The 16,209-nt window shown below is 37.5% G+C and overlaps 2 protein-coding genes across 2 annotated transcripts; both read left to right on the plus strand.

The window, feature by feature from the left end:
* The first annotated feature begins 5,632 nt into the window (after positions 1–5,632).
* On the plus strand, positions 5,633–6,097 carry LOC113351474. Its single transcript, XM_026595454.1, has one exon. The coding sequence runs from the start codon at positions 5,633–5,635 to the stop codon at positions 6,095–6,097; it is 465 nt and encodes a 154-aa protein (XP_026451239.1).
* An 8,749-nt stretch (positions 6,098–14,846) lies between these two features.
* Positions 14,847–15,542, plus strand: LOC113351475. Its single transcript, XM_026595455.1, has one exon. It carries the CDS (start codon positions 14,847–14,849, stop codon positions 15,540–15,542), a length of 696 nt encoding a protein of 231 aa, XP_026451240.1.
* Positions 15,543–16,209: the final 667 nt, after the last annotated feature.

Consider the following 16,209-nt stretch of genomic DNA (forward strand, 5'->3'; position numbering starts at 1 on the left):
GAAACCGAATCTGGAATATATTGCATATCTTGAGAATATTTTCGGTATGGAAATTCCTTGGTGTCCAAAGTTCCTTGGTCTTTAAATACCAAAGTTTGCATTTCGAGCAAACTAATCCTCAGAACCAGCAAAACTACCTAGTTGTGTTGTTACTGGTGGAACCGCCTATTCGGAGAGGAAAGTAAGTTAATTAGGCGAAATCTCTTACGGCCGTTCAGTTTAAAGACTTCTTTGGGATTGAGAAGCTCTATTAGTACCGTTGGTGGGAAACTAGATAATTGCGGTTTATTATTAGTTTTCGATTGAATTGATTGACTAACGGTTGTTGAACTTTGATTGCACCTGGTTTGTTTATGCTTGAGAATCTTCTCTTCTGATATAAGATTCACTCAAACTAGATCGAAGTGTCGACGTGGATCTTTAGACTGTTTGTAGATCTAAAGACGTCTTGTGATAATCCATTGTTAACAGACTCCGTTCTCTGCGTGATTGATCACAAGAGATTCAAGTTGATTGTGTACAGGTGTTTATTGAAGATCTAAGAAGAATTGAAGACAAAGAAGACTTTGAAGATATCTGATTTGGGTTTATAATCTTTGGTGTCCACAATACTTGTTTCAGTTAAAGAGGATCCAACTATAATCGGTTTATCCTTGTGATATATTGAATTGATTAGTTGAGTAGATCGACATCAATACGATTCTTTATGATTCAAGGTATTGATTGAAAAATCTAGGCAATTACTTTGGTAGTCGTTAGTGGATAGATCTAAGGACCTGACAAAGGAGTTTATTGAGATAAGCGGAAGAGCCTTTTGTCGAACTCACATCACTTGGTTGAAAAGAGTTGATACCAAATAGATTTGTTGTTCCTTTACTGTTTGGAATACGAACCAAAGAAATTGTTCCAAGTACGTGAATTATTCATAAGTTGGAGGCGTGGGAATACAGACAGAACTAGGTGAACTATAAGTTTAGTTGCTTGGTCTCAACTATACGAAGTTGGTTTGATTTTGTATGGCGACTTAATCCTGAGAGTATTCAATTCTGGACTAGGTCCTGGAGTTTTTCTGCATTTGCGGTTCCTCGTTAACAAAATATTGTTGTGTCTTTTACTTTTATATTTCCGCAATTATAATTGTTTCATTATAATTAGAAGTAAAATACACAAACGTTAATTCCTATTTACTTGATAGTAATCCTATTATGTTTGGTTAAGTCCGAACCTCTTATCAAGTAAACATACTTCGTTGTTGTATTGTCTCGATCTCGTATCCATAGACGATCACACGAAGTGTGAACCGATTAGTTTTATTGTCTCGACTCAGTCCATAAACAATCACTTTCGGAGAAATGACTTATAGGTGGAAAAGTTTTAGATTGAGGTATATTTGGGTACCCTCGTCTTTTCAGCGTTTTTTTCATGTCCCATATTATTGTCATGATATGTCACATTGATACTTAGTGAATTAAGGGAAGAATTCTTTTCCTGTTGGTCGTGTATATTCTGGTCCATTAGTTTCCGGGCTAGCATATATAGTTTTCAAAAACTACTATTGTTTCATTATTCACGTTTTCGGATTATAATAGTAAGATATAATTCGAAGAGATGAGATGTGGGAGAAAATTAAATTACTCATTGTAAACTGAATAAAAATTGTGGGAGAATCTTCCATGGAGTAGTTTAATACGTAAATTTGGCAACAGCCGACAATACTCGGACCACTTCCACCGATTTTCAAAAATTTAGAAGAATGTTAAGCTTGTTTGCAATAGCTGTGAACGACTTTAAAAGTATGTCTTTATCTTTGGTTAATTTTCTTTGTTAGCGATGAATTTACATGTTTTTGAGTTGAAACTAATTAGGAATATGAAATCGTTGGAACTTTTTTTTTTTACTTCACCCCAAATTTCGCCAAACACCACTAAAGTGTAAAGAATTGTATAACTGCAAACCTGTATTCTTGAGTGTCTGTTTTTGCAAAAAATAGCTGCTAACATTCACTCCATAGAAAATGAACCCAAGTTAAATTAAGGGTCCGTTTGACATGGTGTAGTTGGAGGAAGGAGTGCAGTCAAAGGGTGTAGTAGAAGACTGCATTAGAAAATTAAATGTTTGGCATGGCCCAAACACACGAGATAGGAACTACTTGCGTAGTCGAACTACCTCCAATCAGCTGCATTAAATGCAGGCCTCTAATCATGGGTTTTCAATGACGCCCTCTATTACACCCTTCAATTACGTCCTTCGACTAATTTTGACCATCTTTTTTATTCATCACTGGGTTTTCAATGACGCCCTCTATTACACCCTTCAATTACGTCCTTCGACTAATTTTGACCATCTTTTTTATTCATCACTGTTTTCCCGTTCTTCTTCTTCCATTTTTATTTTTATATGAAGATTAACAAATTCTTCCCAAGTGTTTGCGAGTTACAAATTTAAGCTATCAACATCATTACCAGATCTAATTCTTGAGAGATGAAAGAGGGGTTATCATCGTAAACATCATTCTCATCATTAATGGAAACTACCATGTTAGGGTTTCATCGAATATTTTGTTTTAGATCTCTCCACCTCTCTCTATCTGTCTCTCTTAATTATTTCTACTGTCTAATTTGTTATGCTAGAAGACATAGATTTGATTTATTGAAGGCTTAAAACAAAAATCAGAAACCTTAAGAATTGATTTCATTTGTATTGTGAAAGATTTGGAGTTCAAATCAATCATACTAGATATTTGAGATGAACTATGTACAACTTTTGAGAGCATAGATTTTGGTTTCATCAATAGTTTACATTAAATCTATCAAAACAACGTATTCATACAGAGATTTGGTTTTATTTTGATTCTGTTTAAGGATGAAGATGAAGATCTGGCAGGGACGTAGTACACATATTCTCATAGACGTGCCAAACAGCTAAAGTCCCATTACATGTGATTACAATGTCGTGTAATCCAACTACATGTAGTGGCAACTACCCGTAGTACAACACTTTTGTGTGCCAAATGGACCCTAAGTGTTATTGATCAAATGGGAGTTGGTCCGACAAAATACCGAGAAAATTTGTCCTGGCAACGTTCAATCCCTGTGAAATTTATCTTTTACATTATTTTACAAAAACCACCTATCCAATTTTGACTACTGAAAATTCCATCCCCACGTTTTCATTTTCCTACAAAATATCAAAAGCTTTTCTTTCTTTTTAAAGCATTTTGAAAATGTTTTGTTAGAACATCTCCAATAAAAGGTGAAGGTTTTTTTTTTTTTTATGACACATAGAATTTTAGACCCTAATTTACATTAAATTCATTCCCGACATTGGATCCTATTAAGTAGGAAGGGTGTCAAAATAAATATGAAGGTCTTGGAGAAAGTCTTATTTAGATCTTGAGAATGATCTCCACGTCATCTTTTTAACCATATTTAAAATTTTTACTTTTGAATAATTTTTTCTGAACGAATAGGAAAGAGGAAATCAATTTTTTTCTCAAAATAAGATCTCCACTGTTAGAAATAGTCAATGAGAAAAACGTTGTTATTTTTACCACATACATATGATCCCATAAATAAGAATCTAAATAAAAACTCCATTTAAGATTTTTAGCACCCATTATTGGGGATGCTGTTAGGTGAAATGATAACAGGATAGTATGCAAAACAAAAACATTACTGTAGTTCGCAGCAATCATGAAAGAGACGAAAAGAGAGAAAGAAAAAGGAAGCGGAAAATGAAAATGCAATGAAAAGCGAGAAAAGTTTTGGTGGACGCCTAGACACGTAGCTTCTTTTTATTTGGCCATGAATCTGTGATGGTGCAGTGAAGGTCCCCGTCCTCCAACCAAGTTGGTAAGTGGTTCAATGGGAAGTGCACTGACATTTCAAGCCCCGAGCTGAGTTTAATGCACCTCCTGTCTTTTTCTTTCTCCTTCTACTTTTCTTCTTCCTGCATTACAAAACAAGAAACATAGCTTAAGAGCATTTTTTTATTGGGAGCGTCCACAGCTGGGACTGGAAGCGTTGTCCAAATCTTGAACATGAGGTGGCACAATCTTTAACAGTTAAAAAGGAGAATGATTCTAGCATCGGGATTAGTAACGGGTGAAAAGGAGAATGATTAAAGATCCGGATTTATTATCCCATATCTGGAAATAACAATTGTTCCATGTCTAGAGTTTTCCTTTTTTTATTCTAAGTCACTCAAAGTAAGCTGTCAGGCTGTTTCAGCCAGAGTCCAGACTCCACCACGAATGGGACCCACATATGTACAACTGAATCACTCTGTCTCAAGTGTCGTATCTATGTTCTATCGATTAGATTCATTAAAATCTGACGACCACCCACACAGCTTCTTAGTTCTTAGGCCGGTTCCTATGGCAAATGGCTAAACCCTCCATTTGCCATGCCAGCTAGCCTGGCAAACTGGCCGCGCCACTATGGGAGAAAACATAAGCGGTCGAGTCTAAATCGTTCGGTGGAGAAAAGACCGACCCGTTTTAATAAACCGCTAGTGGTCGTGTCTCCACCGCTAGCGTCCGAGTCTCAACCGTTGGCGATTTCCTTAAAACAGGTCGGTCTTGTAGTCGTCGCTTATTTTAGTGAAGTAACGGCTATTTTCCCCAGCGTTTATCTATAAATTCGCCCCATTCAATTAAATTTAATCACACCTCTTTTTCTCATTAACTCTATCTTTACTCACTCTTTTGTACCTTAATCATCTGTTTAATTTTTTTTTCAACTCAATGGGTATGAATTATTCTGACGCAGAAGTGCGTATTCATATTGATCGATTTGAAGAACAACAATGAATATTCGTTCAGGCCTTGAAACAAATTGATGATGAGTCAGATGAAGATAAAGAACTAACCAACACCTTGATGCAGCTAGATTCATCGGGGCTAACACCTAGAGATCTAGAGCCAAGATAAATGTTCACAAGAAGATATACGTACCGTGGTCGGGATGAATGGCACGAGAAGCTTCTGCATGATTATTTCTTCCTGATTGTGTGTTCTCTGATGAAAATTTCCAAGGCCGATTCCGCATGCCCATACATTTGGTGCTAAAGATTATTGGTGAGCTTTGTCAAGTAGAACCTCAATTTAATTATCAGTATGATGCACTGAATATTAGGGGTCATAGCCCTGAACAAAAGGTTACTTCGGCTTTGAGGATTTTAGGATATGGCAGACCTCCAGATTCTAATGATGAGTACCTTCGCATTGGAAAAACAACTGCATACAAGTATCTTGCGTTGTTTTGCGAAACAATGATTAATCATTTTGGTCCTACCTATTTACAAAACCAACTGATGCAGATGTTAGAGAAATATTAAAGCAAAATCAGGAAAGGGGATTTCCCGGAATGCTGGGTAATCTTGACTGCATGCATTGGGTATGGACCGGATGCCCTACCTATTGGTCCGGTCAGTATAAAGGTCAATACGCAAAACCAACGGTGATCCTTGAGGCTGTTGCTTCTTATGATTGTTGGATTTGGCACGTTTTTTTTTGGTCTCCCGGGATCTCAAACCGATATAAATGTTTTACACAAATCGCCTTTGTTTGAAGATTTAAAGTATGGAATTTCTCCTCAGGTGAATTTCGCTATCAACGGGAATCACTACACTCATGGTTATTATCTTGCATATGGAATTTATCCAATGGTCAACTTTAGTTAAAGGTTACCGTCAGCCACCTGCCGGTGAAATGGGTCGTTCATACTCGTATTTCAATAGTAAACAAATGAATTTGAGAAAGGATGTGGAACGATCTTTTGGAATTCTGAAGCGGAAGTTCGCAATCATTTTTGGGCCTTATCGTGGTCTAAGTGCTCGTGAAATGTATAAGACTATGCTGACTTGCATCATTGTGCATAACATGGTTATCCAAGAGACTTGTCGTAATAAGAATTGGATTAACTATCAAGATGAAGACTTAAGGCCTGAGATTATACCAGCAAGAGGATTACCTGCAAGGAACTATGCGCAAATGACCAGTCATATTGAGAACAGAACTCTGTATAACAGGTTAAGGGAAGATCTCATAAAGAATCTGTGGGCTGAGTTTGGAAGAGATGGGGGACGAATTGAGTAGTGTTGTTTCATTTGTTTTTGTTTTTTTTTTTATTATTGTTTCATTTTAATTTTTTTAAATTATTTAAGTTTCATTTGTTGTTCCATAATTTTGTTTTGTAGCTGTTTTAAGTTTAAATTTTGTAACGGTCATTAAAAGTAGCGGTGTAGACTGAATCACTAGCGGTCTAGACTTAACCATTAGCATTCCTTATAAATCCTTCATTTCATCCGTTTCAAACTCACACAACACTTCTCTCTACAAAAACATCACTTCTCTACAAAGACGTCTCTAATTTCTGGTTAAATTACAGATGTTCCTAGATTCACTGAAGATGAAGATTTATCTCTTTGTAGAAACTATGTAATATACTACCCGAAGAGAGGTGAAGAACGACGGATGAGCGGTTTACCTAGTATGAGTTATTTGGGTAAAATTCATGATGCCTTCTGCACAGAGACAAGTAATCCTCATAACTGGGATCGTGCTGAGATTCATGGATATCAAAAAAGAGCTTGTGGATTTTACAGCTATGAAAAGGATTGTCACTTGATACCGTCTTAGAGGTGGGACCAATGTTGAATTTGGAATACGAACTCGAGACGAGTGGCGAAGATGGAAACGAAAAGATTTCGAATATGAAGCGCATTACCAAATTCTTAAGGAGTTTTTAGTAACTCGTATGTGATGTTAGGCTTAATAATACTTTCATGGATGTTGTCAAGTTAAAGTTTTAATGTAATGAAAAAAATAGTTTAAGTTTTAATGTAATGAAAAAAGTAAAACAAATAATTTCATTCACCATAACCAAACTACTACATATTCATTAAAATTAAAGCTGATACATTAATTAATTAAGTGACACTACTTCATCGTTGTCTTCATCATCCTCATCTTCAGATTGAACCCCAAATTGTTTTTCCATGTTTCTCTTGTTTCTTTTTTCTTCCAATTCCTATGTTAACCTGTCCATCTCCATCTCCCAAACCATAAATTGTCTGGGATTCATTTTTTCGGTGTTTGCATTTAGAATCTTATTCTTGTCATAGTCTGAAACAAATTTTTCTTGAGTTAGTCGATGTTTTTTCATATCCTTAGTCAAGAACTTGCGGAGTACAATTTTTTGTTTTTCGACGGTCTTATGATGCTCTAGTTTCCATAGTACTACTTCCTTCACTTGCTTCTCCTTCTTGGGAAGCTTTTATCGCTGCTCTTGCATGAATTCTTCCTAATAGTTTTCTCTTAATTGCAGTATTGACATTCAAGTTGGAATTGTTGTTTGTGGTGGTTTCCGGTGAAGAAAATGGATTATCTGAAGGGGGATGAGATGATTGAGATGGTTGTGAAGCTGGCGTTGAAGGTGAAGAAGTGTATGGTGAACTTGCAGGTATATTCTGCATGTTTGCTAACACTTCTGAATTATATTTAAGCAACACTTTCAATATATGATAACAACTTTCTTAAGAAAAATTTGTCCCATGTTTATGGTCCCAATCAGTTCGGCACTTTCGTTCGACATCAACATCGACAATACCACTCTCTCGACCACGAGCAGCTTGCATTATAGCAACGACATACAAGGCAACTTGGGCGTTGATTGTAACAAAGAGACCGGACAATCCATTTACATCACGCTTGTTGATGTTCATAGTTTCTTGACGAAAGTTAGAAAATATGTTATCCCACAACTTGGTAGATTGTTGACTGGCACCATCGATACTATCTTATGTAAAGAACACATAGTTTCTGCAAATGCTTTCATCTTCAGCTACGGTAAATTTTGGACCCCTAATCTTCTTCTTTTGTTGTTTAGATTGAGTATTAGATTGAGACATATTAAAGAAATTATACAATAAGAGTGAATGAAAGAGTTAGATGATGAAATTTATTTTAGATTAACAAATGAGAAGAGTAGAGAAGAGAAGGTGTGAGTTAAAATGATTGAGGAATGTGGTATTTATAGGGGGAGATTTATGGCCGTTGGATCAGATTCTACATAACGGTGTAAACTACATCGTCCGGTCTTACGAGAACCGCTAGCGGTGTAGTAAACACCTATTGGTGTTACCTTGACCAAGCGGTCAAGTCTCGACCGCTCGGTAAATGCTTGACCTAGCCTGGCTAAGTGGAAAATTTGCTACTTAGCCAGGTTGGTTTGCCAGTTTTCCACCTCCATAATGGGTGCTTAAATGGCAAACATGCATGTTTGCCGCACCCATAAGAAAGGGCCTTGCTACTCCTTGGAGTGACGGAATCAAGGGGAGGCAGTGTGCTACAAAAGACTACCACCCACACAGCTTCTTAGTTCTTTATGGAGCGGCATTGTAGTACTCTACTACTTGGCTCCTAAAGTCTTTGACCTAACTTTGTGACACACCTGACACCTTGATAAAGCATTTTCCTCCTTGCTGGACGATAAGGAGGAGTGACCAGGCCCAACAAATCGTTGGAATCATAAAATATTGAAAGCAAAATGCATCTAATGCTCACAGTAGGTAACCCAAAATTTATCAAAAAGTTATTAAAATCAAAGGCTTGTATTATCAAAATCAAGCAGATTGCAAGGAAATAGACATAAACAATTGTTGATCACCATATAGGTGTACTAGGATTACTTGGGCTAACATTGAACGAGTGACGGTTAGCCTCAAAATTTCCTTCCAGGCTCTAGTAGAGACTGACTCCGGGTGCTGATTAGTTTCCTTAAATAGCTTAGTACACCTGGTTTTCCAGATGTGCCAAATGATATCATCACAGAAGGGCATTCCAAGTTTCCAAATATGTTCCACCCTAATGAGTTATGATGCCAAGTGGCGATCCATTATTTTACAATGGGAGTGTTGATGCCGGGAAAAAAAAGTTCACTCCGGATGCAAACCAAATACTTCTGGAAAAAGGACAAATCAATAGCAGATATTGAAGGGTTTCACTAATAATTAGCAAGTTTTTCTAAGTGGTGTTGTTGTCATATCCCATACTATTGTCATGAGTCATGATATACCACATTGATACTGAGTGCATCAAGGGAGGAATTATTTTCATGTTGGTTGTGTATATATTGGTCCATTAATTTCTGGGTTAGCATACATAATTTTCGAAAACTACTTATGATTCATCAATTACGTTTTGGAATTATAATAGTAAAGTATAATTCGAAGAGATGAGATGTGGGAGAAAATTGAATTAATCATTGTAAACTGAATAAAAAATATGGGAGAATTTTCTGTGGAGTAGTTTAATACGTAAATTTGGTAAGAGAGTTAACAATACTCGGACAACTTCCCCAGTTTTTAGAATTTTAAAAGAACGTCAAACTTATTTGCAGTAGTTGTGAACAGCTTGAAAAGTATGTCGCTATCTTTGGTTTAATTTTCTTTGTTAGCCATAAATATACATGTTTTTAAGGAGAAAATGACTTTGAACATGAAATCGCTGGGAATTTTTTTAATTCTTCCGAAATTACGCCAAGCACACCACTAAAGTCTAAAGATTTGTATAACTGCATGTTTATATTCTTGTACCTTTATTTTTGCAAAATATAATAGCTGCTTATGTTCACTCCATAGCAAATGAACCCAAGTTAAATTAAGTCTTATCGACCAAATGGGAGTTGGTCTCACAAAAGATCGAAAAAATATATCGTGGCGACGTTCATTCCATCTGAATTTTATTTTTTTACAAAAACCAGCTATCCAATTTTTACTATGGAAACGGGTGTAAAACTATTGAAAATTCCACCCCCACGTTTTCATTTCCTACAAAATATCAAAACTTGTTAAAAATGTTTTTTCTTTTGAAGCATTTTAAAAATGTTTTGTTAGGTGGAGCCATCGGTGCTTAAGCTACGCAATCAAGGTTTTGAAATCGTAAATCGCGGAACGAATCGTTTTCTCAATTTATAAATCGAATCGTATATTAAAGCGTGAATCGAAGATTCACGGTAGATTATCAAATCGTTTGTGTTCTTGTAAATAATATTGAATTAAGCGGAGTGTTTAACAAAGTTCATATCTTTTAACAAAGTTTTGGTCGATGATCTTATATATACTAATAAATTTCGTTAAACATCAAAAACATCTAAGTGAAACATTGGTTATAAGTCCTCTTATGACTTAGGAGGTGAGAAGTTCAAACCTTAACCTTCACATTTTTGAAAGTCCACCTTTGACTTTACAGTTTAGTCTCAAGAATCGTTGTCAAAGTTATTTGATTACACGATTTTGAAACAAAACGATTCAAATGCACGACTTAAATCGATATGGTGGAAAATGAATCGAATCGTACGATTCAAAACCATGTACACAATCAAACTAAAATGGTAACAGGCTTATTACGTACTACAGTACGATATCCTGCTTTAGTATATGCGAACAAAAAATAATAAGTACGTGATCCCAAATATTACTAGTAATTCAGCGGTTTATTGGATGATCAAATCAATGGTTAGATTCACATCAGAAAAGGACCCGTCACTTTCAGGATATGACCCATCATTTTCAGGGAAAGACTCACCACTTCCTCTAAAGGGTTCAAGTCTATTAAATCTGAATTTTAGCATAACCTAACGGTAAAGAAGCCGCTTAAGCGGTATAGCTTTCCGCAATGTCGTGCGGGGTAGCACTGCTCAAGAAATGGAAAATGCAATGAAAAGCAAGAAAATTTTTGGTGGACGCCAAGACACGTAGTTGATGTATCTTCTTTATATTTGATGATGATGAGTCCCGGGTATGTGATGGTGCACTGAAGCATCTCCTCCTGCCAAGTTGGTAAGTGGTTCAATGGGAAGTGCTCTGACATTTCAAGCCCCGTGCTGAGTTTAATGTCCCTCCTGTCTTTTTACTTTTCTTCTTCCTCCATTACAAAACAAAATAAAAAACATAGCTACTGAATAGCAATTTTTTCCAAAGCTGCTTCCCATCTACCGGTTTTATACACCATCTAAATACACCCTTATCTGTCATGGATAACAGCCGATGGAAAATGGTGGGTCTGGGAGAGGTTTCGGAGGACCACTAGGGGGCCTAGTTAGCAATTCGGGATTCGGCAAACGTACGGAACGGCAAACGTACGAGTATTATACGTTTTTGTAAAATCCAAATTCGGTCCAAAATTCGGTTAACGGGACGTGATTCGTCATTAATTCGGAACGGCATACGTACGTGTATAATTCGATTTGTAAATGTGAGTTCGGCTCTGAAAATTCGGTATCTATATATAACAAATAATTTGTATTTATAAGGTCATGGACCAATTTTTATGCATGTGTGAGTTATTTAAGGAAAAAATAAACTCAATATGATGATATTAATAATATATACAACATTGGTTATCCAAGAGGACGTCGTATGGTGGTTTAGATGCTTGGTTAGTGAGTTTGAGATCTCTCACCTTCACCTTCAAATTTGTTCAGTCGTTTTTGTTTCATAAAAATTACAACACGTCTAATATTCGGTCGTATATGCTCGGGAGGCAGTAAAGTCCAAAAAATGGAGTCTTTGAAAAATAAAAGCTAAAGAATTTATGGCGAATTAAGCGGACGTATCATTCGGGATATGTAAAATTCGTGAACGATTCGCGAATAATCCGGGAATGCCACATAATACGCGACTTGGGTTCGGAGTTGCAAACGTACGCGAATAAGACGGTAAAATTCGTGATACGGAAAAATTCGCGAATGATTCGCGAATTATTCGCGAACTTACTAACTAGGCTAGGGGGTGGGCACATATAAAACCGGTAGATGGGAAACATTTTCAATTTTTTATTCCAAACTGTCAGACAGATTCAGCCAGACTCCCCAGGAATGGGACCCACAGGTTCACAACTTAGTCACTCTGAAGTGTCGTTTCTATCGCTTAGATTCATTTAAATCTGACCACCCACACAGCTTCCTAGTTCTTGGAATCTTATTACTCCTTGGAGTGATAGAATTAAGGGGAGGCAGTGTGCTACAACCCATTCAAGCATTCTATAAACAGAAGGGATAGTTGTGAAGCAATATTGGACTTCTGCAAGAATTAGCAAGGAAACAACAGCCCGATTGGAATACTGTATTAAACAACAAACCAAGAGAAATTGCAGCAGAGCTAAACACTGGGTCCTTCCCTTCCTCCTAGTTCGTTCCGGCATTCCACCCTTGGAGTCATCCTTCCCCAAGGAAGATGTGCGGTGGTGCATGTCGGCTTGGGACGGAATCCCATTCTAGGTGCATCCTTCATCTCAGTATTGCTGCTCTATTGTTAAAGTTAAGCTTTAAAATTTTGCAATAGTGGTTCCGGGTGCTGCATTTTTGGAACAGGTTTACACATTGGAGGTGTTGGTAACAGAGCACAAAGTAAATGACCATCGCAAGTTCACAAATCACAACCAAAATCTACTACTTGGGTTCCTAAAGTCTGTGACATATCTTTGCGCCACACCAGGATAAAGGTTTTGCTCCTTGCTGGATCATAAGGACTGATCAGGCCCAACAAATCGTTGGAATCATCAAATATTGATATGGAAAATTAAGGGGAGATCCAAAAAAATAATATTCTCATTGTCAGGCCCACAATTAATTATGGATACCGTGACACCCATAAATATTTCTGTGACACGCATAATTATTCGAAATTATTAAAACTTGTCTGCATGACGGTTTATGCATCCACATGACGTGTTATACATACTGTTTTTGCAGGGATAACTCATTATGCATCCTAATTTTTCAGGGGTATAATTGGCAACGCAACTTGGATATAACATATCTAAAAATCCGCACCTTGGAATTTTACAAATTTTATATCGTTGGAAATCTTTTAAAGAGAGCTGCGCAACGAGTACAAACAACAATATCAAATTTTTGTTTTTAACGAAAAAATCGGAGGTGATCATCGTTTTAGGGAAAATTTTCGAAAACTGACTGCATATTCATTATGCAGCCTCCAAAAAAGATGCATAACACATTATGCAGATGCATAACGAATTATGCAACCATTTTTTCGACTGCATAACAAGTTATGTATCTGCATAACAAAGTTATGCATCTATAACAAGTTATGCAGCCATTGTTTTGGTTGATTTTAGTTCGTACAGAAAAAATTGGTGCATAATGCATTTTGCAGCCATATTTAAATGATGCATATCAGGTTATGCATCCACTTTCTCGATGCATAAAAGATTATGCAACAATTTTCTCGATGCATAATGCATTACGCAGTCATATTTTCGGATGCATAACAGGTTATGCATCCACTTTCATGACTGCATAACTTGTTATGTAAATATCATAGTAGGTGCATAACAAGTTATGCAACCTTGTTTTTTGTTGGTTTCAATACTAAGAAAAAAGTATCTGCATAACATAGATATTATTTCCTTCATCAAACCACTCATCTCTACTCTTTTAATAGTTTGTAAGCATTCATCCTTAAAAGTGCGTGGCAACCATAACGTAGATATTATACTGTGTCCGTCTCCAAACCCTGAATTCTCTTCTGAATCATAACTCCTATTCACAGCAGAACAACAACTAAAGAAGAAGATAAGGAAACGAATTGATAATCAATGGCATAGGAGAACACTTTCTTCACATACGATATTCAACTATCTTTTTCTACAGTCCTAATCATCTATTTTTTCGTGTGAAGCCTAATATACTTTGATTGTTTAAACATCAGTGATGTTTAGTTTCTTACCATGACTTAGATAAACGATGGAGCAATCAGTGGGTGTGATTTTAGATCTGAAATTGGGTGAAGATTTGTGCGAATTTGTGTGGGTTTGAGCATAATTGAAAAGGGAATTTTTGTGTCGCTGCTCAACGGATGGGATTAAGGAATTGAAGTTAGGGTTTCAGTATTCTTGAGAGATAGAGATGACATTGTTGATAAGGGGTCAGTGGTTTGAATATGAAGATGATTATGGGTTTCCTGTTGAACTCAAAAGAAGAAGATAAATCTGCTATGAAGATCAAATGGTTGAATCTGTGAATAGGTGGAGGTTAACAAGATGAATGGGTTTCTGAGTGTTGGATCGAATTGATCCAAAATTAGAAGATGGATGATGGGTTGGTGGCGCCGTTGAAGAAAAGGAATTGAAGATGATGAAGAAGAAAAAATAACGAAACATAATTTTATAAAATATGGGTTTGAGAATATTTTTTTCCTAGAAAATGGGTGGGCGCCTTCAGATTTTTGGGCGTGGGTTTCACAGTGGGAAAGATCCGAAGAATGGGTCTCCCTGTAGTTTTCACATATTGAAAGCAAAATGCATACTATAATGTTTACACTCGGCAACTATATAAATTCCTCGTATTAGGGAAGGATATTTTGGTACTTTGGAATGCAGATACAATTATGCATAACTTTTGTACAGGTCAACCATCACCATCTCTGCTCGCTTCCAAATAGTGTAGATTTTTTGGGGGATTTTGATATGAATCTAGTAAATAGTAATTCCAAGATCGCCATTACTCTCCACCATAATGGATTGGACATTGACGGGACTGGCTGTATTTGCCTGTCTCTCTCAATCCCATGATATGCTTTAAGTGAAAAAAGGACATTTTCAATTGACGGTTGCTATTTGTTATCTTAATCAAGGATATCACCGAAGTAATGTGGTGGGCTCTTGAACAGAAAAAGGTATCACCGAAGTACATAAACTTAATCAACGATATGTACGAGGCGCAATTACCGGTGTCCGGACGAGCAACGGAATCTCAACCGATTTCTCGATTAAGATAGGGCTTCACCAGGGATCAGCCTTGAGCCCATATATTTTCGATTTAATGCTAGATCAAGTTACGAGAGAAATTCAGGGTGAGATCCCCTGGTGCATGATCTTTGCAGATGATGTGGCGCTTATCGGCAACTCAAAAGAAGATGTCGAAGAAAAACTGGAATTGTGGTGCAAGACTCTAGAATCGAAGGGCTTCAAACTTAGTAGAACTAAAACCGATTATCTGAAGTGCGATATCAGCGATTCAGGGAGAGTTGAAGGGGACATTATGCTGGATGGACAACCTGTACCAAGGAAAGAATCGTTTCGCTATCTGGGATCGGTACTCCAGAGTAATGGGGGCATCGAGGAGGATATTCGCCATAAAACCCAATCTGGATGGGGCAAATGGCGTCTGGATTCTGACATCCTTTATGACCACAAAGTGCCGCTAAATCTTAAAGGTAAGTTTTACAAATCCGCGATCAGGCCCGCCATGCTACACGATGCGGAATGTTGGGCGATAAACAACAGGGACACTTTGAGACTGAAGAGTACCGAGATGCGGATGCTAAGGTGGGCTTGCGGACATATGAGTCATGACCGTATCAGGAATGAGTACGTACGTAAGAAACTTATGGTAGCGACAATCAAGGAGATGCTAGCACAACACTGGCTGCGCTGGTTTGGGCATCTCCAGCGAAGACCGCCTGATGCCCCAGTGCGAGTAGGTCGCATCATGCGCGCTGAAGAAAGGATGCAATGAAGAGGCCGACCGAAGCTAACTTGGGATGAGTGTGTAAAGAACGACATGAGCAACCGAAATCTCTCACCAAAGCAGGCGTTGGACAGACATACAAGGAGGGCGGAAATACGCGTGGAAGAGGTAGGTTTCAGGTATGTAGACTAAAAACCCCTCCCCTTTATTTCCTATAAATATTTTTACAACTAAATCAGCAAACACGTAAAGGCAACCCTGCAGTTTGTGAAGGGGGGGAATCCCACTGTAGCGCTGCAGTTGGCAGGGTTGTGAAGGGGTAAACCACCCCGTAGCTTCTGCAACCGGGACATGGTGCAAGTATATCCGCATTAAGGGTCGAGAATTCGTAATCCCTTTAACACGGTGACTACTTTCCACCTGGTCCAAAAAACTAAAACAATCGCGACGCGGGTAGCGTCAAGTATTCTTTCTTGTCGTAGTGCAAGTTGTGCGAGGCTCGGACAGGCCGGCGTAAAACCTATGTTCTACTCTTAGGAGATATTCTCTAGTCGACCCGGTACTTGCTACTGGAAAAGACTTTGGATTTGGATTTGGTTGCTATTTGTTATCTTAGGTTACTATCCCCATGATTCATGCATCTCATTCCCTCGGGAATACTCGTTTGCAAAATATGTGTTAGGTACTGCTTAGTAATTACTCCCTCCGTACCTAT

This window comes from Papaver somniferum, chromosome 2 (assembly GCF_003573695.1).
Source record: "Papaver somniferum cultivar HN1 chromosome 2, ASM357369v1, whole genome shotgun sequence".
NCBI classification, from domain to species: domain Eukaryota; kingdom Viridiplantae; phylum Streptophyta; class Magnoliopsida; order Ranunculales; family Papaveraceae; genus Papaver; species Papaver somniferum.

Bases quoted from the DNA above. Each gene is read 5' to 3' on its own strand.
- LOC113351474 (XM_026595454.1), top strand. From the start codon at position 5,633: ATGGTTATTATCTTGCATATGGAATTTATCCAATGGTCAACTTTAGTT.
- LOC113351475 (XM_026595455.1), top strand. From the start codon at position 14,847: ATGCTAGATCAAGTTACGAGAGAAATTCAGGGTGAGATCCCCTGGTGC.